Source organism: Carcharhinus amblyrhynchos, chromosome 1, assembly GCF_965287045.1.
Source record: "Carcharhinus amblyrhynchos chromosome 1, sCarAmb.v2.hapA, whole genome shotgun sequence".
NCBI classification, from domain to species: Eukaryota; Metazoa; Chordata; class Chondrichthyes; order Carcharhiniformes; family Carcharhinidae; genus Carcharhinus; species Carcharhinus amblyrhynchos.
Window position 1 is genome coordinate 181,096,931 of NC_137324.1, and position 25,045 is coordinate 181,121,975.

The window sequence follows — 25,045 nt, forward strand, 5'->3', positions numbered from 1 at the left end:
GGTAATCTTATTAAAACATACAAGATTCTGAGGGGACTTTATGTTGAAAGGATGTCTTCAACTAGGGAACTAGTTGATGACATTCTGATGACATCCTGAACTCGCTGATGACACGAAGGACGGTGGTGTTGTGGATGGTCTGGAAGGATGGCAAAAGTTGCAGCAGGACATAAATAGGATGCAGGACTGGGCGGAGAAGTGGCAGATGGACTTCAACGCGGATAAATGCGTAGTCGTCCATTTTGGCAGAACCAACGGGATGAATGAGTACACTATCAAGGGCAGGAGTCTTAGTAGTGTTGAAAAGCAGAAGGATCTTGGGGTCCGGGTCCACAGGACTCTTAAATCGGCCTCGCAGGTGGAAGAGGTGGTCAAGAAGGCGTATGGTGTACTGGCCTTCATTAATCGAGGGATTGAGTTTAGGAGTCGGGAGGTAATGCTGCAACTTTATAAGACCCTTGTCAGGCCTCATTTGGAGTACTGTGCGCAGTTCTGGTCGCCTCACTACAGGAAAGACGTAGAAGCTATTGAAAGGGTACAGAGGAGATTTACAAGGATGTTGCCTGGACTGGGGAGGCATGCCTTATGAAGTTAGGTTGAGGGAACTGGGTCTCTTTTCCCTGGAGAGACGTAGGTTGAGAGGCGACCTGATAGAGGTTTATAAAATGTTGAGAGGAATAGATAGGGTGGATTCTCAGAGGCTATTTCCCCGGGTTGAAATGGTCGCTACGAGAGGACACAGGTTTAAGGTGCGGGGAGGAAAGTACAGAAGTGATGTTAGGGGTAAGTTTTTCACTCAGAGGGTGGTGAGTGAATGGAATCGGCTGCCGTCAGTGGTGGTGGAGGCGAACTCGCTGGGGTCTTTTAAAAGACTTCTGGATGAGTATATGGGGTTTTATGGGATTGGGGGTTATAGATAGGAGTTGATGTGATCGGCGCAACTCGTGGGCCGAAGGGCCTGTTTGTGCTGTAGTGTTCTATGTTCTATGGAACGCTGCTTAAAAATAACAGGTCACACATCTAAAATGGAGATGAGGAGAATTCTTTTCTCTCAGACAGTTGAGTCTTTGGAACTCTCTTGCCCAAAGAACAGTGCAGGCAAGGTATTTGAATATGTTTACGGCAGAGCTAGATAAAGGGAGTATTAGGCAGGAATGTGAACAGGAGACAACAATCAGATCAACCATGATCTTGTTAAATGGCAGGGCAGGCTCAAAGGGCTGAATGGCCTATTTCTGCTTCAAATTCATACGTTAATATGAATGGGCTTTGAACCAAATTAGAAGTTTAACTCCTGCTCTATTTTTGTTCTTTTCCATAATTATGTTAAAACTGAATTACGATCAAAATGCTCTCCCATTATCACCCCTTCCACCTGCCCAGATTAGTTTTCTAAAACTAAGATCCTAAGCTCAGACCTACACCCTCACTTTATGAACTTGCTACAAACAGACCAAAAATATTCTCCTGAATGCTGCTGAAGAATTCTATTCCCTCTATTCCTTTCACATCAGAACAATTCCAGTTATATTCGGGTAGATAAAATCCCTGGCTATTACTGCTGAATTGTTTTTGCACGTCTCAGAGATTTGCCTATATATTTGTTCTTCTATCTCCCTGTGACTATTTGGGGATCTATAAATACACTCCCAGTAGTGTGAACCCTTTTGCACCTACTCTCAATTCATATGGCCTAATTTAATAATCCTTTCTCACAGCGGTTGTTGCTTCTTTAACCAAAATTGCCAACCCATTCCCTTTTTATCCCCCTCCCTATTCTGTTTGAAAACCCTGAAACCAGGAATGTTGAGGTGCCATTCTTGTCCCTCTTTAAGCCATGTTTCAGTAGTAACTATGATATCACACTGCCTCATTTCTATCTGTGCTCTCAGCTTCTCTGCTTCATTTGCTTTACTCTTTGCACTTGAGGTAAATAAGAACATAAGAAATAGGAGCAGGAGTCAGCCATCTAGCCCTTCAAGCCTGCCCCGCCATTCAATATTATCATGGCTGATCTGAAGTGGATCAGTTCCACTTTCCCGCTCTCTCCCCATAACCCTTAATTCCCTTGTCTGTCAAAAACCTATCTACCTGTGACTTAAATATATTTAGCGAGGCAGCCTCCACCACTTCAATGGGCAGAGAATTCCAGAGATTCACCACCCTTTGAGTGAAGAAGTTCCTCCTCAACTCCGTTCTAAACAGCTCCTCCCCCCCGCTTATCTTGAGGCTGTGCCCTCTAGTCCTGCTGTCCTGTCTGAGCGGGAAGAATCTCTCTACCTCTACCCTATCCATCCCTTTCATTATCTTATATGTCTCTATAAGATCCCCCCTCATCCTTCGAAACTCCAATGAGTACAGACCCAGTCTATTCAGTCTCTCTTCATAGTCCAACCCCCTCATCTCCGGTATCAGCCTAGTGAACCTCCTCTGCACTCCCTCCAAGGCCAAAATATCCTTGCACAAGTGCGGCAACCAAAACTGCACACAGTACTCCAGCTGCGGCCTCACCACTGCCCTGTACAGTTGCAGCAAGACCTCCCTGCTTTTATATTCAATCCCCCTCTCTATAAAAAGCCAACAATTCCCTTCGCCTTCTTGATCACCTGCTGCATCTGCAGACTGGGTTTTTGCGACTCATGCACAAGGACCCCCAGGCCCCTCTGCACCGTAGCATGCTGCAGCTTTTCGCCCTTTAAATAGTAATCCCTCCTACTGTTATTCCTGCCAACGTGGATAACCTCACACTTGCTAACATTGTACTCCATCTGCCAGGTCCTCGCCCACTTGCTCAGCCTATCCAGATCCCTCTGCAGACTTTCCACACCCTTCGCACAATTTGCTTTTCTACTCATCTTTGTGTCATCAGCAAATGCCCCTGAGCATTGCCAAACTCCTTTTAAAATTTTTTATCCTTTTGTTTCCTCTGTCTCCCAGACGCACTCTCTTGAATTCCATTACCTTTTCTGATGTTGCCCCATCTGAGTCTACCCTCAGACACACATCCTCCAAGCTAGTTTAAACTCTCCCCACAGCACTACAAACATCCTGGCATGGATATTAGTCCCAGTCCTGTTGAGGTGCAAACTGTCCAGCTTTTCAAGTCCCACCTAGCCCCTGGAATCTGAATCCTCTCCTCCCAGACTATCTTTACAGCCACGCATTCATCGGCTCTAATCTCCTAATCCTTTACTCAGTAGCACAAGGCACTGGTAATAACCTCTGGATTAATCCCTCTGAGATCCTGCTTTTTAGTGTCTTATCTAGCTGCTTAAAATCTGTTTTCACGACCTCATCACTTTTTCTATCTAGGTCATTGGTAACAATGTGGACCATGACCTCTGGCTCTTCACCCTGCTCCTTTGAGATCCTTGACCCAGGAAGGCAACATACCATCCTGCAGTCACGTCTGTCTGCAGAAATGCCAGTCAGTTCCCATAACTACTGACTACTCGACCACTATGCCTCTTTCACTCTTCTTCCTTTTCGCATGTGCAGCTGAACCATGCGTGATGCCCCGAACTTGGTTCTTTGCTGAACTCGTCTGAGTAACTAGCACCCTCACTGGCATCTGAAATGGAAAACTGGAGCTAAGCTTTCTGCAGCTAGTGACACTTCTTGCACATGTGCTCGTCTAGGCCACATGGAGGGTCCATAGCTCCCATGATACCACAAGGTGCACGTTCATAGAATCCACACAATCCCTACAATGCACTAAGAGGCTATCCACCCCCAGGAGTCTGCACTGACTCTCCGAAAGAACATCCCACTCTTTCCCCGTAACCCCATGCATTTACCATGGCTAATCCACCTACCCTGTAAATCTTGGGACACGAAGGGGCTATTTAGCATGCCAATACACCTAAACTGCACATTTTTGGACTGAGGGGGGAAACCAGGCCACTTGGAGGAAATACATGCAGATACGAGGATGCTATTTACAATCTATATTAACGACTTGGATACAGGGATATAAGGCTCTATAGCCTTAGGTAGGACAGTATAGGTATAGGTAGGACAGTAAGTTGCAATGAAAAAATAAGAACCTTACAAATGGACATAGATATGTTAGGAGAGTGTGCTAAAATGTGGCAGATGGAGTTTAATGTGGATAAGTGTGAGAGCGTGCATTTTGGTTAGAAAATGGGAAGGCAACTTATCTAAATGGGGAGAGGCTTTGGGGTGTTCTGGTGCAGAGGGATCTGGGTGTCCTCATTCATGAGTCACAGAAAACTAGCATGCAGGAGAAAGCGAATGGAATGTCGGCATTTATAGCTAAATGAATAGAATATAAAGATAAGGAAGTATTGTTGTAACTATACAAGGCATTGGTGAGGTCGCACCCGGAGTACTGTGCACAGTTTTGGTCTCCTTATTTGAGGAAAGATGTAGTGGCATTGGAGGCAGTTCAGAGGAGGTTCACTAGACTGATTCCAGAGATGAGGGGTTTGTTGTACGAAGAGAGATTGAACAGTTTAGGCCTATAGCCTCTGGAATTTAGAAGAATGAGGTGAGATCAAACTGAGGTATAAAAAATGATTAAAAAGTATGGATAAAGTAGACGTGGAGTGGATGCTTCCTCTTGTGGGACAATTTGGATGAGAGGTCGAGTCTTAGGATAAGGGGTAGCAAATTTAAAACAGAGTTGAGGAGAAACTACTTCTCACAAAGGGTGTGAATCTACGGAATTTGCTACCCCAAAGTACAGTGGATACTGGGATAATGAGTAAATTTAACAAGGAGTTAGACAGATTTTTAATTGGTAATGGATTGAAGGGTTATGGGGAAAAGGCAATAGAATGGGGATGAGGAGTATATCGGCCATGATTGAAGCAGATTCGGTGGGCCAAATCACCTAATTCTGCTCCTATATCTTGTGAACTTATGAATGTGCAAATTCCACACACAGTAAGAAGTCTGACAACACCAGGTTAAAGTCCAGCTGATTTATTTGATGGTAAACTCACAAGCTTTTGGGGTTTGCCCTTTCATCAGGTGAATGGAGAGTTCTGGCCTCAGACAGAGCATATAACAGCTCACACAATTTACAGATTACTGATGAGAATGCAAGTCTTTACAACAAACCTACTATTCAAGTCTTAAAGATGCTGACAACGTGAGTGGAAAGAGCATTAGGCATAGGTTAGAGATGTGTATTGTCTCCAGACAGTGCAGTAAGTGAGGCTTTGCAAACCCAGGCAAGTCACGGGGGTTACAGACAGTGCGACATGAACCCAAGATCCCGGTTGAGGCCGTCCTCATGTGTGAGGAACTTGGCTATCAGTCTCTGCTCAGCGACTCTGCGCTGTCATGTGTCATGAAGGCCGCCTTGGAGACCATGCAGACGCTACAACAACGGATGAATGAACACCGCTCAACAATCACCAGGTAAATCTGTTCCCTTCCTGTTGGCGAACACTTCAGCAGTCACGGGCATTTGGCTCTGACCTTTGAGTAAGCGTTCACCTGACGAAGGGGCAAACCCCAAAAGCTTGTGAGTTTACTATCAAATAAATTGGTTGGACTTTTACCTGGTGTTGTCAGACTTCTTACTGTGTTTACCCCAATCCAACACCAGCATCTCCACATTAAATTCCACACAAACAGTGACCCAAACTGGGAACTGAACCCAGGTCCCTGGCACTGTGATAGTGCTAACTACTGTGCCACCGTGACATTAACAAATCAGGTGAGCTTTTACGATAAAACGATTGATAATCGTTTCACATGATAGCTTTTAATTCCAGATTACTAGCTGATTTTAAATTCCACCAGCTGCCATGGTGGATTTTGAACACTGTCCTCAAGATAGCAACCTGGGCTCTGGATTACTAGTCTAGTAATATTACCACCTAGCATAACACCATAAGACACAGGAGCAGAATTAGGCCACTTGGCCCATCGAATCTGCTCCGCCTTTCAATCATGGCTGATATTATTCTTATCCCTATTCTCCTGCTTCTTCCTCATTACCCCTGATCCCCTTATCAAGAATCTATTTCAGTCTTAAAGAAACTCAATGACCTGGCCTCCGCAGCCTTCTGCAGCAAAACGTGCCAGATTCATCACTGTCTGGCTGAAGAAATTCCTCCTTATCTCAATTTTAAAGGATCGTGCCTTCTGGTTCTAGTTTTTCCCACAATTGGAAACATCATCTCTATGTCCACTCTATCCAGGCCTTGCAGTTTCCTGTAAGTTTCAATAGCATACCCCCTCATCCTTCTAAACTCCAACGAGTACAGACCCAGAATCCTCAACAGCTCCTTATACGACAAGCTCTTCATTCCAGAGATCATTCTTGTCAATCTCCTCTGGACGCTTTCCAAGGGCACCACATCCTTCCTTAGATATGGGGCCTAAAATTGCTCACAATACGCCAAATGGGGTCTGACCAGAGCCTTATACAGCATCAGAAGTACATCCATCTCTTGTTGAGAGCTGGAATACATGAATGCTGATATTGCATTTGCCTTTCTAATTGCCAAGCAACCTGCATGTTAACCTTAAGAGAATCTTGAATAAGGGGTCCCAAGTCCCTTTGTGTTTCTGATTTCCTAAGCATTTCCCCATTTAGAAAATAGTCTATGCCTCCATTCCTCCTTCCAAAGTATAGAACTTCATACTTTTCCACATTGTGTTCCATTTGCCACTTCTTTGCCCACTCTCCTAACCTGTCCAACTTTCATTATCAACAAGCAGAGGCCAACTTACACCATGCTCTGCCTCCATGTCAGGACCCCTCACTCTCCTGGGTGACATGGCACCCCACCCCAGTGACATCAAGATCCGCCCAGCTGTGATGTCAAGCCCTGTCCCAAATGGCATAATTGCCCTCCTGACCACACTCACCCTCAGCTCACACAATGCAAGGAACAAAATTACAGATCACTGCTTCAGTGCTTTGTAATTGATGAATCCATCAACTGAGTCCCCCCCACCCCCGTATTGTCTACTCCTGTTCCTATTTCTTACGTTTTCAAGATGTGAAATTCTTCTACATTGATTTAAATCACTAGCATCACTCACCTGCCTGAAAATTGCTTGTGTGGGTTAAGATGAATTCATGTTACACAATCTACATGGACTATTTAGTTGGATCACAGAAGCTGATAACTAATTGATAAAACAATCAGGCACAAGTGGCTTAATAAACATTAAAAACAACGTCAGTTAAAGTAATGATTTACAGGCTGTATTTTGTAACAGAAAAATCTGGTCATTTGTGATGCTGTTTAAGCCAAGTGTTAGAATAGTGCAACTTCAGCATCGCAGCTGTATATTTCATTTTTCTGAAGACAAAATTATGTTTTGTAAAGAGACGGTAAACTGACCCAGTAAACTGTTTTCTGCATTATTTCAAACTACATTCTTTTATACAAATGCTTCCATTCTTGTAAAATCACAGAATCAAACAATGCGATAGCACAGTCCCTCATGCCTGTACCAGCTCATGTCCTTAAGCCTCATCAATGTGTGATCTGGAGCTAAAAGAGAGCAAGAAATCTTACAACATCAGGTTAAAGTCCAACAGGTTTATTTGGTAGCAAAATCCACTAGCTTTCAAAGCGCTGCTCCTTCGTCAGATGAGTGGAAGATCTGTTCACAAACAGGGCATATAAAGGCACAAACACAATTTACAGAATAATGATTGAAATGCAAGTCTTTACAGCTAATCAAGTCTTAAATATACAGACAACATAAGTGGAGAGAGAGCATTAGGCACAAGTTAAAGAGATGCGTATTGTCTCAATACAGGACAGTTACTGAGATTTTACAAGTCCAAGCAAGTCATGGGGGTTACAGATAGTGTGACATGAACCCAAGATCCCGGCTGAGGCCGTCCTCACGTGTGCGGAACTTGGCTATCAGTCTCTGCTCAGCGACTCTGCGCTGATGTGTATAGCGAAGGCCGCCTTGGAGAATGCTTACCTGAAGATCAGAGGCCAAATGCCCATGACCACTGAAATGTTCCCCAACAGGAAGAGAACAGTCTTGCCTGGTGATTGCTGAGCGATGTTCAGTCATCCGTTGTCGTAGTATCTGCATGGTCTCCCCAACGTACCATGCCTCGGAACATCCTTTCCTGCAGCGCATCAGGTAGACACATTGGCCGAGTTGCAAGAGTATGTACCATGTACCTGGTGGATGGTGTTCTTACGTGAGATGATGGTATCCGTATCGATGATCCGGCACGTCTTGCAGAGGTTGCTGTGGTTCTTCATCCAGACACACGGAACAGCCACGGGGACCAAATTCGTACCTCAATATGCCAACATCTTCATGCACAGGTTCGAATAAGACTTCTTCACTGCACAGGACCTTCAACCAATGCTATACACTAGATACATTGTTCACATTTTCTTCCTCTGGACTCATGCTGAACAATCGCTGAAACAACTATAGGACGACATCAACAAGTTCAATCCCACCAACAGACTCACCATGGACTACTCTCCGGAATCACTTGCATTCTTGGACACATGTATCTCCATTAAGGACGACCACCTCAGTACCTCACTGTACCACAAGCCCACAGATAACCTCACGATACTCCACTTCTCTAGCTTCCACTCTGAACACGTTAAAGAAGCCATCCCCTACGGACAAGTTCTCCATATACACAGGATCTGCTCAGATGAGGAGGATTGCAACAGACACCTCCAGACGCTGAAAAATGCCCTCACAAGATCAGGATATGACGCTCGACTCATTTATTGACAGTTCTGACATGCCACAGAGAAAAACCGCACTGGCCTCCTAAGACGTCAAACACAGGACACGGCTAAGGCTACTGGGGAGAGTTTAAACTAGAAAGGTTGGGGGGAAGGAATCGAGATGAGGTGACTGGGAGCGAGGAGGTTAGCTCACAAATAGAGATGGATTGTAGACAGTGTAAGAGGGAGGATAGATGGGTGATGGAGAAGGGGAGTGCTCAGACTGGAGGTTTGAAACGTGTCTATTTTAATGCCAGGAGGGTAACAAATAACATGGATGAGCTTAGAGTGTGGATTGCTGCTTGGAAATGTGATGTGGTGGCCATTACAGACACTCGGATGTCTCAGGGACAGGACTGGATACTTCAGGTGCCGAGTTTCAGATGTTTCAGAAAGGACAGGGAAGGAGTGGCACTGTTGATCAGGGATAATGTCACGGCTGTAGAGAAGGTGAACACTGTGGAGGGATTGTCTACGGAGTCTCTGTGGGTGGAAGTTCAGAACAGGGAGGGGTCGATAACTTTACTGGGTGTTTTCTATAGGCCGCCCAATAGTAACAGGGATGTTGAGGAGCAGATAGAGAAACAGATCCTAGAGAGATGTAGTAATAACAGGGTTGTCATGATGGGAGACTTTAATTTCCCCAAACGTCGACCGGAATACCCCTAGGGTAAGAGGTTTGGATGGGGAGGACATTTGTTAGGTGTGCTCAGGACTGTTTCCTGACACAGTATGTGGATAAGCCTACAAGAGGAGAGGCTGTACTCGATCTGGTACTGGCTAATGAACCTGGACAGGTGTCGGATCTCTCAGTGGAAGAGCATCTTGGAGATAGTGATCATAACTCTACCTCCTTTACACTAGCATTGGAAAGAGACAGGATCAGGCAAGTTAGGAAAGTGTTTATCTGGAGTAAGGGGAAATATGAAGCCATCGGGCAGTAAGTTAAATGAGTAAATTGGAAGGAGGTATTCTCGGGAAAAAGTACCGAAATAAGGTGGCAGACTTTCAAGGAACGTTTGTCTGGAGTTCTGCACAACAACGTTCCGATGAGACAGGGAGGTTTTGGTAGGTTACAGAAACCGTGGTGCACGAAAGTTGTGATGAACCTAGTCAAAAAGAAAAGGAAAGCATACAAAAGGTTCAGAGAGCCAGGAGATGTTAGGGATCTAGAGGAGTGTACGGCTTGTACAAAGGAACTTAAAATGGAAATTGGGAGAACCAGAAGGGGTCATGAGAAGGCCTTGGCAGTTAAGATTAAGGAGAACCCTAAGGCGTTCTACAAATATGTGAAGAGTAAAAGGATGAGATGCGGAGGAATAGGACCTATAAAATGTGAATGTGGGAAAGTTTGTACAGAACTGGTGGAAATAGCAGAGGTGCTTAATGAATACGTTACCTCGGTATTCACGGTGGAAAAAGATCTGGGTGGTTGTACTGCAGGCTTGCGGCAGACTGAAAAGATTGAGTATGTGGACATTAAGAAAGGGGATGTGTTGGAAATTTTGAATAGCATCAAGATAGATAAGTCACCGGGACCAGATGGGATGTACCCCAGGTTACTGTGGGAGGCGAGGGAAGAGATTGCAGAGCCTCTGGCAACGCTCTTTGCGTCGTCAATGAAGACGGGAGAGGTTCCGGAGGATTGTGGATATGGTTCCTATATTCAAGAAAGGGAATAGGGATAGCCCAGGAAATTACTGACCAGTAAGTCTAACCTCAGTGGTCGGTAAATTGATGGAGAGGATTCTGCGGGACAGGATTTATGAACATTTAGAGAAATTTAGTATGCTCAAAAGTAGTCAGCACAGCTTTGTCAAAGGCAGATCGTGCCTTACGAGCCTGATTGAATTCTTTGAAAATGTGACTAAACACATTGACGAAGGAAGAGCGGTGGATGTGGTTTATATGGACTTCAGCAAGGCGTTCGATAAGGTCTTCCATGAAAGACTTCTTGAAAAAGTGAGAGGGCATGGAATCCAAGGGGCTAATGCCTTGTGGATCCAGAACTGGTTTGCCCGCAGAGGGCAGAGAGTGGTTGTAGATGGGTCTTTTTCTGCACGGAGGTCAGTTACCAGTGGACTGCCCCAGGCATCTGTTCTGGGACCCCTGCTGTTTGTAATTTTCATAAATGACCTGGATGAGGAAGTGGATGGATGGGTTGGTAAGTTTGCTGATGACACGAAGTTGGTGGAGTTGTGGATAGTTTGGAGGGATGTCAGAAGTTGCAGCGTCACATAGATACAATGCAAGGCTGGGCAGAGAAGTGGCAGATGGACTTCAACCCGGATAAATGTATAGTGGTTCATTTTGGCAGGTCAAATGGGATGAAGGAGTATAATATCAAGGGCAAGACTCTTAGCAGTGTAGAGGATCAGAAGGACCTTGGGGTCCAGGTCCATAGGACTCTTAAATCGGCCTCGTAGGTAGAGGATGTGGTTAAGAAGGCGTATAGTGTACTGGCCTTTATCAATTGAGGGATTGAGTTTAGGAGTCGGGAGATAATGCTGTAGTTTTATAAGGCCCTAGTCAGACCCCACTTGAAGTACTGTGCTCAGTTCTGGTCACCTCATTACAGGAAGGATGTGGAAGCCATTGAAAGGGTGCAGAGGAGATTTACAAGGATGTTGCCTGGATTGGATGGCATGCCTTATGAGGATAGGTTGAGGGAACTCAGTCTTTTCTCCTTAGAGAGACAAAGGATGAGAGGTGACCTGATAGAGGTGTATAAGATGTTGAGAGGTATTGATCGGGTGGATTCTCAGAGGCTTTTTCCCAGGGCTGAAATGGTCGCTATGAGAGGACACAGGTTTAAGGTGCTGGGGAGTAGGTACAGAGGAGATGTCAGGGTAAGTTTTTCACTCAGAGGGTGGTGGGTGAGTGGAATCGGCTGCCATCGGTGGTGGTGGAGGCGAACTCATTGGGGTCTTTTAAGAGACTTCTGGATGAGTACATGGGACTTAATCGGTCTGAGGGTTATAGGTAAGCCTACTGGTAGGGATATCATCAGCGCAATTTGTGGGTCGAAGGGCCTGTTTGTGCTGTAGTTATTCTATGTTCTATTAACCACACAACCTCAAACAGATCATTGTCCACAGCAAACGACCTAGCCTTTAGGAGAACAGTAACCATGGCACCATACAAGCCTGCCACAGCAACCTCTGCGAGATGTGCCGGATCATCGACACGGATACCATCATCTCACGTGAGAATACCATCCACCAGGTACACTGTACATACTCTTGCAACTCGGCCAACATTGTCGACCTGATACACCGCAGGAAAGGATGTCCCAAGGCGTGGTACAGTGGGGAGACCATGCAGACGCTACGACAACGAATGAATGAACGCTGTGCAACAATCACCAGGCAAGATTGTTCTCTTCCTGTTGGGGAACATTTCAGCGGTCACGGGCATTTGGCCTCTGACCTTCGGGTAAGTATTCTCCAAGGCGACCTTCACAACACATGACAGCGCAGAGTCGCTGGGCAAAGTCTGATAGCCAAGTTCCACACGCATGAGGACACCTCAACTGGGATCTTGGGTTCATGTCACACTATCTGTAACCCCCACGACTTGCCTGGACTTGCAAAATCTCACTATCTGTCCTGTCTGGAGACAATATACATCTCTAACTTCTGCTTAATACTCTCTCCACTTTGGTTGTCTGTACCTTTAAGATTTATTCTGTAAATTGAGTTTGTGTCTTTATATGCCCTGTTTGTGAAAAGATTTCCCAATCACCTGATGAAGGAGCAGCAAGCACTGCGAAAGCTAGTGGCGTTTGCTACCAAATAAACCTGTTGGACTTTAACCTGGTGTTGTAAGATTTCTTACTGTGTTTACCCCAGTCCAACGCCAGCATCTCCACATCATGGCTGAAAGAGAGTCTAGAGAGGCATCAAATGGGCAAAGGTTAGGTCACAATGTAACAGTTCAGTGGAAATTGAATGAAGATTCTTGCACTGAATGTCAGAGAATTCTAAAATGTTTGCCCAAAGTATATACAAAATGACATTACCCAGCAAGAGGCCCTCCATTAGAAAGATCAAAGACCTGATGAGGGTTCAGAAGCTTCCGGAAGCTGTACAGAAGTTCTCGCCCTTTAAGAGCCCCACTCTTTGAGTTCACAAACAAAAGGAGAGGGTAGGAGTCTGGTGGTAGCTGTGTGACCTAACAGGGGAAAAAAAACTCATTAATGAACAAAGATGGAAATCCTGACAGACTGAAGAATGCAAGTCTATTCAGCAAAGCTAGCTGGCTAAAGATGTACATTGTGTATCAGATAAAAAAAACTTGATTGGCTAACCCTCAAAATGTGCTACGTGTTAATAACATGCAATAAAGTAGTTAGTAATCTAACACCCCAATTTGTGAAAGGAATAGAGTATGTATATATTTAATAAAAACAACCAACATTAATTACTTGATGTGTCAAGGGTAGTGAACATAATCAAAATGGTACTAAAAATATATGGGGTTACATATCTGGAAAGGATAAACAGGCTACGTCTCTTTTCTCTTAAAAAATGGCAGCTGAGGAGTGATCTAATACAGGTCTTTAAAATCACGAAAGTATTTGACAAAAAAGATGCAGTTTCCCCTTGTGGAGAAGAGCAAAACCAGGCCATTGATATGTGATAGCAAAAAATCCACTAGGGAATTCAGAAATTTCTTTACCCAAAGGGAGTAAAGAAAGTGAGTAGTAGAGTTACATATGGGGTGAAGCTAGACAAACACTGAAGCAGAAGAATAGAGGGCAAATTTAGAGAAGAAAAATGAGATGAGGTTTGAGTGGAATATAAACATCAGCATGAACTGGTTGGACTGAATGGCCTGTTTCTGTGCCGTATGTCCTTTGTATTCAAAGCACAAAATTGGTGTCAGATAAATAATGTTTCAGATTTCCTCAATGTTCCCCTTCATTAAAGTTGTGATGTAAATGCAAGTTGTTGTATATAGAATGGTTATGACAGTATTGGTGTATTTTCCAATGTTGAGCCCAAAGCACTCACTAGCTGTGTGATCAACAGCACTTTAATTTCTTACTTACATGGATCCTGCTGAGTGACAACAGGTGAACACAAACAAAATCATCACCTCAACTTTCAGTGAATAATGTTTGTTAGCAACAAAATAATATCATTAGCATTCACATATTTTGGTGTCTTAAATGATTACCTCAATGTAAAAGCCACAACAAAGGAGATTTTAACAACAACGCGCAGGATTTTCCAGCTCGCACCAAGACTTGAAAATCCTGCCCAAGGTCAACAGGCCTTTGGATAGTCCATGTCCCACAGGCTACAACTCCCATGGTGTGCGGGACAGGAAAATTCCACTCAATGAATCTGGCAACACCGCAGTCTCCATTAATCTGGTTGTTGAGCTCTCAATTACAAACGATTATGATATTTTGCAATAACATGATTTTCCCTCATCTGAAGTGTTAGTCTACCCAATAAAGACTCCTTTGGAACAGAGGCAGAAACTCAGTCAAAGCCTTGAAACCAAGGGTTTATAACCAGTACCGACTAAAATGTTCTTACTCTGCAAGACAGGTAAAATTGCCGGCTCCAATGCACTCCTCCCCGATGCGCTCAACATATTCTACGCCCGTTTTCAGCAAGGCATCAGCGAGAGCACACCCTCCACCACGAAAGCCACGGATGAACCTGTATCCGAGGTCACCACTGCCAACATCAGAGCAGCCTTCTCAAAACTCAACCCGTGGAAAGCTACTAGCCTAGAAGGGGTACTCGGGTCCCACGCTGACCAGCTGGCAGGGATATTTGCAGACATCTTCAACCTCTCTCTACAACAATCTGAGGTCCTCATCTGCTTCGAGAAGGTGACCATCATCCCAGTCCCAAAGAAAAGCTAAGTCTTAATGACTATTGTCTGGTGGCTCTGACATCCATTATGAAATGCTTTGAAATGTTAGTCATAGCACAAATCAAATCCTGTCTCCCAGACTGTCTGGATCCACTACAATTAGCCTATCATCACAACACGTCCACAGCAGACACCATCTCTCTGGCCTACACTCAATCCTGGAACACCAAGATAACAAAGACACCAATGTCAGATTCCTATTCATAGACTACAGCTCAGCTTTAACTCCATTATTCTTACAAGACTCATCTCCAAACATCGTGGGCTGGGCCTCGGCTCCTCCCTGTGACTGGACCCTAGACTTCCTAACCCAAAGACTGCAGTCAGTAGGGATAGGCAACAACACCTCCTCTGTGATTATCCTCAACACTGACGCTCCGCAAGGCTGTGTCCTTATTCGCTTCCTATACTCCTTATACACCTATGACTGTGTGGCCAAATTCTCCTCCAACTCAATTTTCAAGTTTGCTGATGATGCCACCATAGTGTGTTGGATCTCAAACAAATGACAAGACAAAGTACAGGAAAGAGATAGAGAATCTAGTGAACTGGAGCGAAGACAATAATCTCTTCCTCAATGTCAACAAAATGAAGGAGATAATCATCAACTTCAGGAAGTATAGTGGAGGGCATGCTCCTGTCGACATCAATGGGTATGAAGTAGAAATGGTCAAGAGCTTCAAGTTTTTAGGTCTACAGATCACAAACAACCTGTCCTGGTCCCTCCATGCTGACACTGTAGTTATGAAAGCACACCATGGCTCTACTTTCTCAGGAGACTAAAGAAATTTGGCATGTCAGCTATGAGTCTCACTAACCTTTACAGATGCACCATAGAAAGCATTCTTTCTGGATATATCACAGCTTGGTATGGCTCCTGTTCTGTCTAAGACTGCAAGAAACTGCAAAGGGTCGTGAATGTGGCCCAATCCATCACTCAAAGCAGTCTCCCATCGAGCCACTCTGTTTGCACTTCCTGCTGCCTCAGCAAATCAGCCAGCATAATTAAGGACCCCACGCAACTTGGACATTCTCTCTTCCACCTTCTTCCGTTGGGAAAAAGATACCAATGTCTGAGGTCATGTACTAATTGACTCAAGAACAGCTTCTCCCCTGCTGCCGTCAGACTTTTAAATGCACCTACCTTGCACTAAGTTGATCTTTCTCTACATCCTAGCTATGACTGTAACACTACATTCTGCACTTATTTCTTTCCTTCTGTATAAACAGTATGCTTTGTCTGTATAGTGCGTAAGAAACAACACTTTTCACTGTATACTAATACATAACAACAATAAATCAAATTCCTTAGCACAAAGGCACTTTGAAAATATGCTAATTCAACTGCCAATTTATATGCTGTGCAACAATATAATTTAAATATTTAAAAGCAGCAGATCAGATAAATGAAGCAAATTTAAAGAAATAACTAAGATTTATTTAATTTTTCACAAAGTTGCTAATTCCCCGACAAGTACAACTACGTAACAAACACATCAAAGAAAGCAAATCCATTGCAACAGTATGGCCCATGGTCTCCAAACGTCTGGGAATCGTAACTGAAAGGTAGATGTGCCAGAATGCCCCCTCCCTGGGAGATCCCTAGGCTATGGCTTGCAAAATTCAACTTCTATTGGGCAATGACTCTGCAACTGAAATTATCCAAAAGTACAAATAAAATCACAAACTTCAGATAGTTCTGACCGTCTTACAGTAATTGTTACGTAGAAAAAGTTAAAATGCTCAAGACTATTTCTAACACAGTATTGATCTGCAATTGCTCCCCAACACCTGACCCTCCCACTGACCACCTGACTCTACAAAATCCCAATCCTACCCAATTAACTTACAAACCTACCAACCTAGCTTCTTCCTGACTTGGAAGTGGCTGGAACTTGAAGCTTTATTTAGCTAGGGCTGTAAAAAGGGACTTGGCTTCCTTACCTACAACTTTCCAGCCCTCGGCAGAAGGCCTCAGGAGCATGCTGCGTTCCAAGTTCTTGCCCTGCCTGAATCAAGAGGTTGGTGCGAAATGATTGACTGGATTTTGAGATAAGCAACTAGTGGCAATTTGACTGATTGCTATGCTGCGCAATATTATGGCCTATTCTTCCATTGTTTTAGAACATAGAACACTACAGCACAAACAGGCCCACTAGTTGCGCCAATCACATTCAAACCTACCAAGCCATAGAACTATCTGTAACTCCCAATCCCATTAAATCCCATATACTCATCCAGAAGTCTTTTAGCTCGGTGTGTGGAGCTGCAGACCCTATGGAACCAGGTTAAGGAGCTGCAAATGCAGCTCGAGGACCTTCGGCTCATTCGGGAGAGTGAGGAGGTTATAGATAGGAGCTATCAGCAAGTAGTCACACCAGGGCAACGGGAAGAAGGCACATGGGTAACTATTAGGAAGGGGAAACCTCGGGTGATGGAGAGCACACCGGTGGATGTCTCCCTTCAAAATAAGTACTCCGGCCTGAGTACTACTGGGGGGGGGACAGCTCATCTGAGGGAGGAAGCGGTGGCCAGGTCTCTGGAGCTGAGCCAGTAAGTCAAAAAATTAAAAAAGAGAGCAGAAAAGGTAGTGCTAATACAGGACTCCACAGTGAGGGGGGCGGACAGGCGTTTTTGTGGACGTAGACGGGAGTCGCGGATGGTGGTTTGTCTCCCTGGGGCTGGGATCCGGGATGTCTCTGGGCGTGTCCCAGACATCCTGAAAGGGGAGGGTGAGGAACCAGAGGTTGTAGTGCATATAGGTACTACTGACGTAGGCAAGAGGGAAGCGGTCATGAAAAGGGACTATAGGGAACTGGGTAGGCAGCTGAGGAAGAGAAAAGCAAAGGTAGTAATCTCAGGATTGCTGCCTGTGCCACGGAAGAGTGAGGGCAGGAATGGAATGAGGTGGAGGCTGAATGCGTGGCTGAGGGACTGGTGCAGAGGGCAGGGATTTCGGTTCCTAGATCATTGGGACCTCTTTAGGGGTAGGTGTGACCTGTACAGTAAAGACGGGTGGCACTTAAATCCCAGGGGGACTAATATCTTGGTGGGAAGACTGGTTAAGGCTACCGCGGGGACTTTAAACTAGAAAGGATGGGGGGAGGGAATTGTGATGGGGAGACTGGGACGGAGGAGGTTAGCTCCCAGGTAGGAGAGGACTGCAGGCAGTATGAGAGGGAGGTTAGACAGGGGGTGGAGAAGGGAAATGCCCAGACTGAGGGGCTGAAGTGTATATATTTTAACGCCAGGAGTGTAGTGAATAAGGTAGATGAGCTTAGGGCGTGGATTGCTGCTTGGGAATGTGATGTGGTGGCCATTACGGAGACTTGGATGTCTCAGGGACAGGACTGGGTACTTCAGGTGCCACGATTCAGATGCTTCAGGAAGGACAGGGAGGATGGCAGAAGAGGTGGTGGAGTGGCACTGTTGATCAGGGACAGTGTCATGGCTGCAGAGAAAGAGGATGCCGTGGAGGGACTATCTACAGAGTCTCTGTGGGTGGAAGTTAGGAACAGCAAAGGGTCGAAAACTTTGCTGGGTGTATTCTACAGGCCACCCAATAGTGACAGGGAAGTTGAGGTACAGATAGGGAAACAGATTCTAGAGAGGTGTAGTAATAATACAGTTGTCGTGATGGGAGACTTCAATTTCCCAAACATCGACTGGAATATCCCTAGGGTAAGGAGTTTGGATGGGGAGGAGTTTGTTAGGTGTGTTCAGGAAGGTTTCCTGACACAGTACGTGGATAAGCCTACGAGGGGAGAGGCTGTACTTGACCTGGTACTGGCGAATGAACCAGGACAGGTGATGGATCTCTCGGTAGGAGAGCATCTTGGGAATGGTGTTCATAATTCTATCTCCTTCACAATTGCATTGGAACGAGATAGGATCAGGCAGGCTAGGAAGGTGTTTGTCTGGAGTAGGGGGAAATACGAAGAAGTCAGGAAGTTACTTGGACAAATAAACTGGAAGGAGGCGTTCTTAGGGAAAAGTACCGAAGGAAGGTGGCAGATGTTCAAGGAATGTTTGTCTGGAGCTCTGCATGACAACGTTCCGATGAGACAAGGGGGTTTTGGTAGGTCGCGGGAACCGTGGTGCACGAAGGCTGTGGTGAACCTAGTCAGGAGGAAAAGAAAAGTGTACAAAAGATTCAGGGAACTAGGAGATGTTAAGGACCTTGGGGAGTATAAGGATTGTAGAAGGGAGCTTAAAAGGGAAATTAGGAGAGCCAGAAGGGGTCATGAGAAAGCCTTGGCGGGTAAGATTAAGCAGAATCCCAAGGCCTTCTATAAATATGTGAAAAGTAAAAGGATAAGAAGAGAAGGGATAGGACCTATAAAAGGGGAAGGGGGAGAGGTCTGTGTGGAACCAGAGGAAATGGCAGAGGTGCTTAATGAGTACTTTGCCTCAGTCTTCACAGTGGAAACTGATCTGGGAGATTTTGCTACGGTTTTGCATCAGGTGGAAAAGATTGAGTATGTGGATATTGAGGAGGAGGATGTGTTAGAACTTTTGAATTCTATCAAGATAGATAAGTCACCGGGACCAGATGGGATGTACCCCAGGATACTGTGGGAGGCGAGGGAAGTGATTGCAGAGCCCCTGGCGATGATCTTTGCGTCGTCAATGGAGACGGGAGAGGTTCCGGAAGATTGGAGGATTGCGGATGTAGTTCCTATTTTCAAGAAAGGGAACAGAGATAGCCCGGGAAATTACCGACCGGTGAGTCTGACCTCAGTGGTTGGTAAGCTGATGGAGAGGCTTCTGAGGGACAAGATTTACAAGCATTTGGAGAGGTTTGACATGATCAGAAATAGTCAGCATGGTTTTGTCAAGGGCAGGTCGTGCCTTACAAGCCTAGTTGAGTTCTTCGAAAATGTGACTGGACACATTAATGAAGGAAGTGCAGTGGACGTGGTTTACATGGACTTCAGCAAGGCGTTTGATAAGGTCCCTCATGCAAGACTTCTTGAGAAGGTGAGAGGGCATGGGATCCAAGGGCCTTTGGCCTTGTGGATCCAGAACTGGCTTGCCTGCAGAAGGCAGAGAGTGGTTGTGGATGGGTCTTTTTCTGAATGGAGGTCAGTCACCAGTGGAGTGCCCCAGGGATCTGTTCTAGGACCCTTGCTGTTTGTCATTTTCATAAATGACCTGGATGAGGAAGTGGAGGGATGGGTAAGTAAGTTCGCTGATGACACGAAGGTCGGTGGTGTTGTGGATAGTCTGGGAAGATGTCAAAAGTTGCAGCAGGACATAAATAGGATGCAGGACTGGGCGGAGAAGTGGCAGATGGACTTCAACGCGGATAAATGTGTAGTCGTCCATTTTGGCAGAACCAACGGGATGAACGAGTACACTATCAAGGGCAGGAATCTTAGTAGTGTTGAAAAGCAGAAGGATCTTGGGGTCCGGGTCCACAGGACTCTTAAATCGGCCTCGCAGGTGGAGGAGGTGGTCAAGAAGGCGTATGGTGTACTGGCCTTCATTAATCAAGGGATTGAGTTTAGGAATCGGGAGGTAATGCTGCAACTTTACAAGACCCTTGTCAGGCCTCATTTGGAGTACTGTGCGCAGTTCTGGTCGCCTCACTATAAGAAGGATGTAGAAGCTATTGAAAGGGTACAGAGGAGATTTACAAGGATGTTGCCTGGACTGGGAGGCATGCCTTATGAAGTTAGGTTGAGGGAGCTGGGACTCTTTTCCCTGGAGAGACGAAGGTTGAGAGGCGACCTGATAGAAGTTTATAAAATGTTGAGTGGAATGGATAGGGTGGATTCTCAGAGGCTATTTCCCCGGGTTGAAATGGTCGCTATGAGAGGACACAGATAGAAGGTGCAGGGAGGCAAGTACAGAAGTGATGTTAGGGGTAAGTTTTTCACTCAGAGGGTGGTGAGTGAATGGAATCGGCTGCCGTCAGTGGTGGTGGAGGCGAACTCGCTGGGGTCTTTTAAAAAACTTCTGGATGAGTATATGGAATTTAATGGGATTGGGGGTTATAGATAGGTCTATTGATTGGTAGGTGTTGATGTGATTGGCGCAACTCGTGGGCCGAAGGGCCTGTTTGTGCTGTAGTGTTCTATGTTCTATGTTCTAAAAGACCCCAGTGAGTTCGCCTCTGCCACCACTGACAGCAGCCGATTCCACTCACTCACCACCCTCTGAGTGAAAAACTTACCCTTAACATCTCCTCTGTACTTGCTCCCCAGCACCTTAAACCTGGGTCCTCTTGTAGGGACCATTTCAGCCCTGGGAAATAGCCTCCGAGAATCCACCCTATCTATTCCTCTCAACATTTGATAAACCTCTATCAGGTCACCTCTCAACCTTCGTCTCTCCAGGGAGAAGAGACCTAGCTCCCTCAACCTATCTTCATAAGGCATGCCTCCCAATCCAGGCAATATCCTTCTAAATCTCCTCTGCACCCTCTCAATAGCCTCCACATCCTTCCTGTAGTGAGGTGACCAGAATTGCGCACAGTACTCCAAGTTCAGATATTGTTTTAAAAAAAAATATATATTCTGTCCCTCAGAAATCTTTCTGGTAACTTCCGACTGACTGGTCTATAATTTCCTGGTCTATCCCTACCTTCCTTTTTATAATAATGGGACAATGTTGGCAGTCCTCCATCATCTGGCAACTCACTTATGAGAAGTCTCACAACTCCAGATTAAAGTCCAACAGGTTTATTTGGTAGCAAAATCCACTAGCTTTCAGAGTGCTGCCCCTTCGTCAGGTGAGTGGGAGTTGTGTTCACAAACAGGGCATATAAAGACACAAACTCAATTTACAGAATAATGATTGGAATGCGAGTCTTCACAGCTAATCAAGTCTTAAAGATACAGACAATGTGAGTGCAGAGCTTGTTAAGCACAGGTTAAAGAGATGTGTATTGTCTCCAGACAGGAGTTAGTGAGATTTTGCAAGTCCAAGCAAGTCGTGGGGGTTACAGATAGTGTGACGTGAACCCAAGATCCTGTAACCCCCACGCCTCTTTACAAATCTCTTTAACCTGTGCTTAATGCTCTCTCCACACACTGTCTGTATCTTTAAGACTTGAGCAGCTGTAAAGACTCGCATTCCAATCATTATCCTGTAAATTGAGTTTGTGTCTGTAGATGCCCTGCTTGTGAACAGAACTCCCACTTACCTGATGAAGGGGTAGTGCTCTGAAAGCTAGTGGATTTTGCTACCAAATAAATCTGTTGGGCTTGAACCTGGTGTTGAGGCTTCTTACTGTGTTTACTCCAGTCCAACGCCAGCATCTCCACATCTTGAGCTCATCTGTGGCCAGAGGGGATTTGAAAATTACTGCGAGTGCCCCTGATATCTCCTCCCTCACCTCACACAGTAGCCTGGGTATATCTCATCTGGCCCTGTGAATTTACTCACTTTTAAGGCTGCTACACCTATTAGTAGCTCTACTAGTTTCCTCTAATATTTCATAGTTCTCCATCCTGATGTCTACACTTGTCATCCTTTTCCACTGTAAAGACCGTACCCCTGTCTTCTGGGTATACACACAGATTTCACATGGTTCCTAATTAGCTCTACTCTTTCCCTAGTTATTCTCTTGCTCTTTATCTATTTTTTAAAAACCCTTTGGGTTTTTATTTATTTTATCTGCCAAAGCTTTATCGTGCACTCCCTTAGCTTTCCTAATTTTCTTTTTAAATTCTTCAATGTAGTACTTATATCGATGTAAAGAATGTGCCATACTGAGCTCTCGGTATCTACTATATGCTTCTCTTTATGTCCCTTGGTATCCTGATCTTGGATAGACATGGGTTAAGCAGGGAGCATCAACATGGAATTATTAAGGGAAGGTTATATTTGACAAATTTAATCACATTTTTTGAGGTGGTAACCAGAAGTGTTAATGAGGGTAGGCATTTGATGTGCTCTATATGGACTTTAGCAAGGTCTTTGATAAGGTACCTCATGGCAGAATGGTCAAGAAAATGAAGGTCCATTGGATCCAAGGCAGAGACACACTGGATCCAAAATTGGCTGAGCAGCAGGAAGCAGAGTATGATGCCCGAGAGATATTTCTGTGACTGGAAATCTGTTTCCAATAGAGTTCTGCAGGGCTCAATGATGGGGCCCTTGATTTCTGTGGTGTACAGTAATGATTTCAATTTAAATGTAGCAGATGGCACAGTTGGTAGGTTGGAAGCAGTGAGGAGGATAGCCATAGGCTGCAGGAGGATATCAATGGACTGGTCAGGTGGGCAGAGCAGTGGCAAATGGAATTCAAGGCAGTAACCAGCAGTATAAAATGCTGGTTAGGCCATAGCTACATGACTGTATGCAGTTCTGGACATCACATTATAGGGGTGATGTGATTGCGCTGAAAAGGGTACAGGGGAGATTTACCAGGGTGCTGCCTGGGCTAGAGGATCTGTGATAGGAAAGTTTGGATCTGTTGGTGCTGTCTTCCTTCAGCAGTGAAGGTTGACAACGGACTTGGCAAAGACGTATAAGATTATGAGGGGCATAGATAGGGTGGAGAGGAAGGCACTTTTTCCCTTAGGGGTCAATAGCTGGGGGCATAGACTTAAGGTAAGTAGAAAGCCAAGAAGGGAGTTGAGGAGAAACATTTTCACTTTTCACAGAGGGTGGCAGGAGTCTGGAACTCATTGCCTGAAAGAATGATCGAGTCAGAAACTCTCGGAACATTGAAGTAGTATTTCAATATTTGCTTATGATACTGTAACCTTCAGGGCTATGGGTCAAGCGCTAGAAAATGAAATTAGTCTTGTCAAATCTTTGTCGACCAGCATGGATACAATGGGCTGAATGGCCTCCTTCTGTGCTATAATTATCTGTAAATCCATATATGTGTATATTTAAAATACATGTAAGATAGGGAAAAACTATTTCCAGTATGGAGCTTCCTGTGCCACGAGTGCTGACTGAAGATTTGTGGTGTTCCAATTTTTCGATCATCAAATCACCAAGGAGTTAGAAGTGCAGGTTAAGGATTCCTGCCATACATGGCAGGAACCTCATTTAGCTATGCTCATATGTTGGAGGCACAGCAGATGCAAATAGATAATTTTTTGAAAGCATAGTTATCTAGCATTTTCCAAAGGAGGCTCCACTTGCACAAATACAGCAATACAGGAAACACAAAGACATGCATTATCTATAGACATAGGCTAGGACACACACTAAGGTGATACGTGGCTCCCTATTCTATGTTCTACAACTAACACTTACCTGGTATCTCCTGGGAAATCAGCTAATAACAGAATAATTGGCAGAACAGAGAAAGAAATGTCACACTTCATGTTGCAATGTTTTGGTGAGATAGCTTAAATAAAAGTTCCACAATGTCTTAGAAATGTAGTAGACTGTTTTTTCAAAAATTAATTTAAGATTTGTGTGCGTCACTGGCAAGGCCAGATCCCTAATTACTACAAATTCCTAACTGAAGTTGGGAAGGTGATGGTGAGCCACCCATTTGACTGCTACAGTTCTTGTGCTGTAAGTACACCCACAGTACTACTAGGGAAGGAGTTCCAGGATCTGTAACATTTAATTAGGTAACAGTGACAGTTGTTTGAGCCTCAGAGTATTTATTAGAAGTTAGGCATCACTATAGCTATTACCGCTATAGCTATTGCATCACTGGATGAGACAATCATCTAATTTCCAAAGCCAAAATTTCCAAAATTCTTAAGTCTAAAGCAAATTCCCTCTAATTTCCCAATTTATATTTGTCTTTTATTTCTCCAATATAATTTTCGACAATACAAGTTTCAGTGAAGCACGGGATAAATATCTACCATGAAAGGTAACACTTCCCTGCTACCAAAATCGATAGCTAATACTTGAAGTGCATTTCAATCATTGGGTTGTCCACAGGAATTGACTATTTCCAGGGAACGAATAGTCAAGGAAAAGATTAACTGAGATTTTTTAAATTATGAAGGTTTTGACAGATTGAATATACAAGGATTAATTTGCCTGATCCACTTAATCTTGTCATTAGGAGAGGAGAGGTTGGATGAGATTTCTTTACAATAGAGCATGGAATGCCTTGCTATGGAGGGGGTTGAGTCAGAGACCACAGGGTCTTTGAGAGAAAACTGGACAAATATCTGAACTAGAGAAAGACGCAGTGGTATGGGTAGAGATCAGGGCAGTGGAATTAGTCAGGATGACAAAGAACTGTGGGGAGATCAGAGGACAGTGTCATTACTACTGGATGAGCAGAAATTTCCTCCAATTAAATGTTCTTTCTAGCCCCTTCAGCATCCCTCATGTTTACCGCTCCACCACTGGTGACTGGTTTTCACTGTTTGGATCCTAAACTGTAAATTCCTCTCCAAGTCTCTCCCTCTCCCTTTAAGACGCTCCTTAAAATCTCCCTCCTGGATCAAGGCTTTGGTCATCAAGCCTACGTGGCTCAGTGTCTTATTGTGATTTAT

The 25,045-nt window shown here is 44.7% G+C and overlaps 1 protein-coding gene across 1 annotated transcript in view; it reads right to left on the reverse strand.

The window, feature by feature from the left end:
• Positions 1–25,045, reverse strand: part of dgkq (diacylglycerol kinase theta) — a 197,253-nt gene that overhangs the window by 29,846 nt on the left and 142,362 nt on the right. Inside the window, exon 16 of the mRNA XM_080196422.1 lies at positions 12,736–12,887. Coding sequence (XP_080052548.1) covers positions 12,736–12,887 — 152 coding nt within the window. The remainder of the gene's footprint in view (positions 1–12,735; positions 12,888–25,045) is intronic.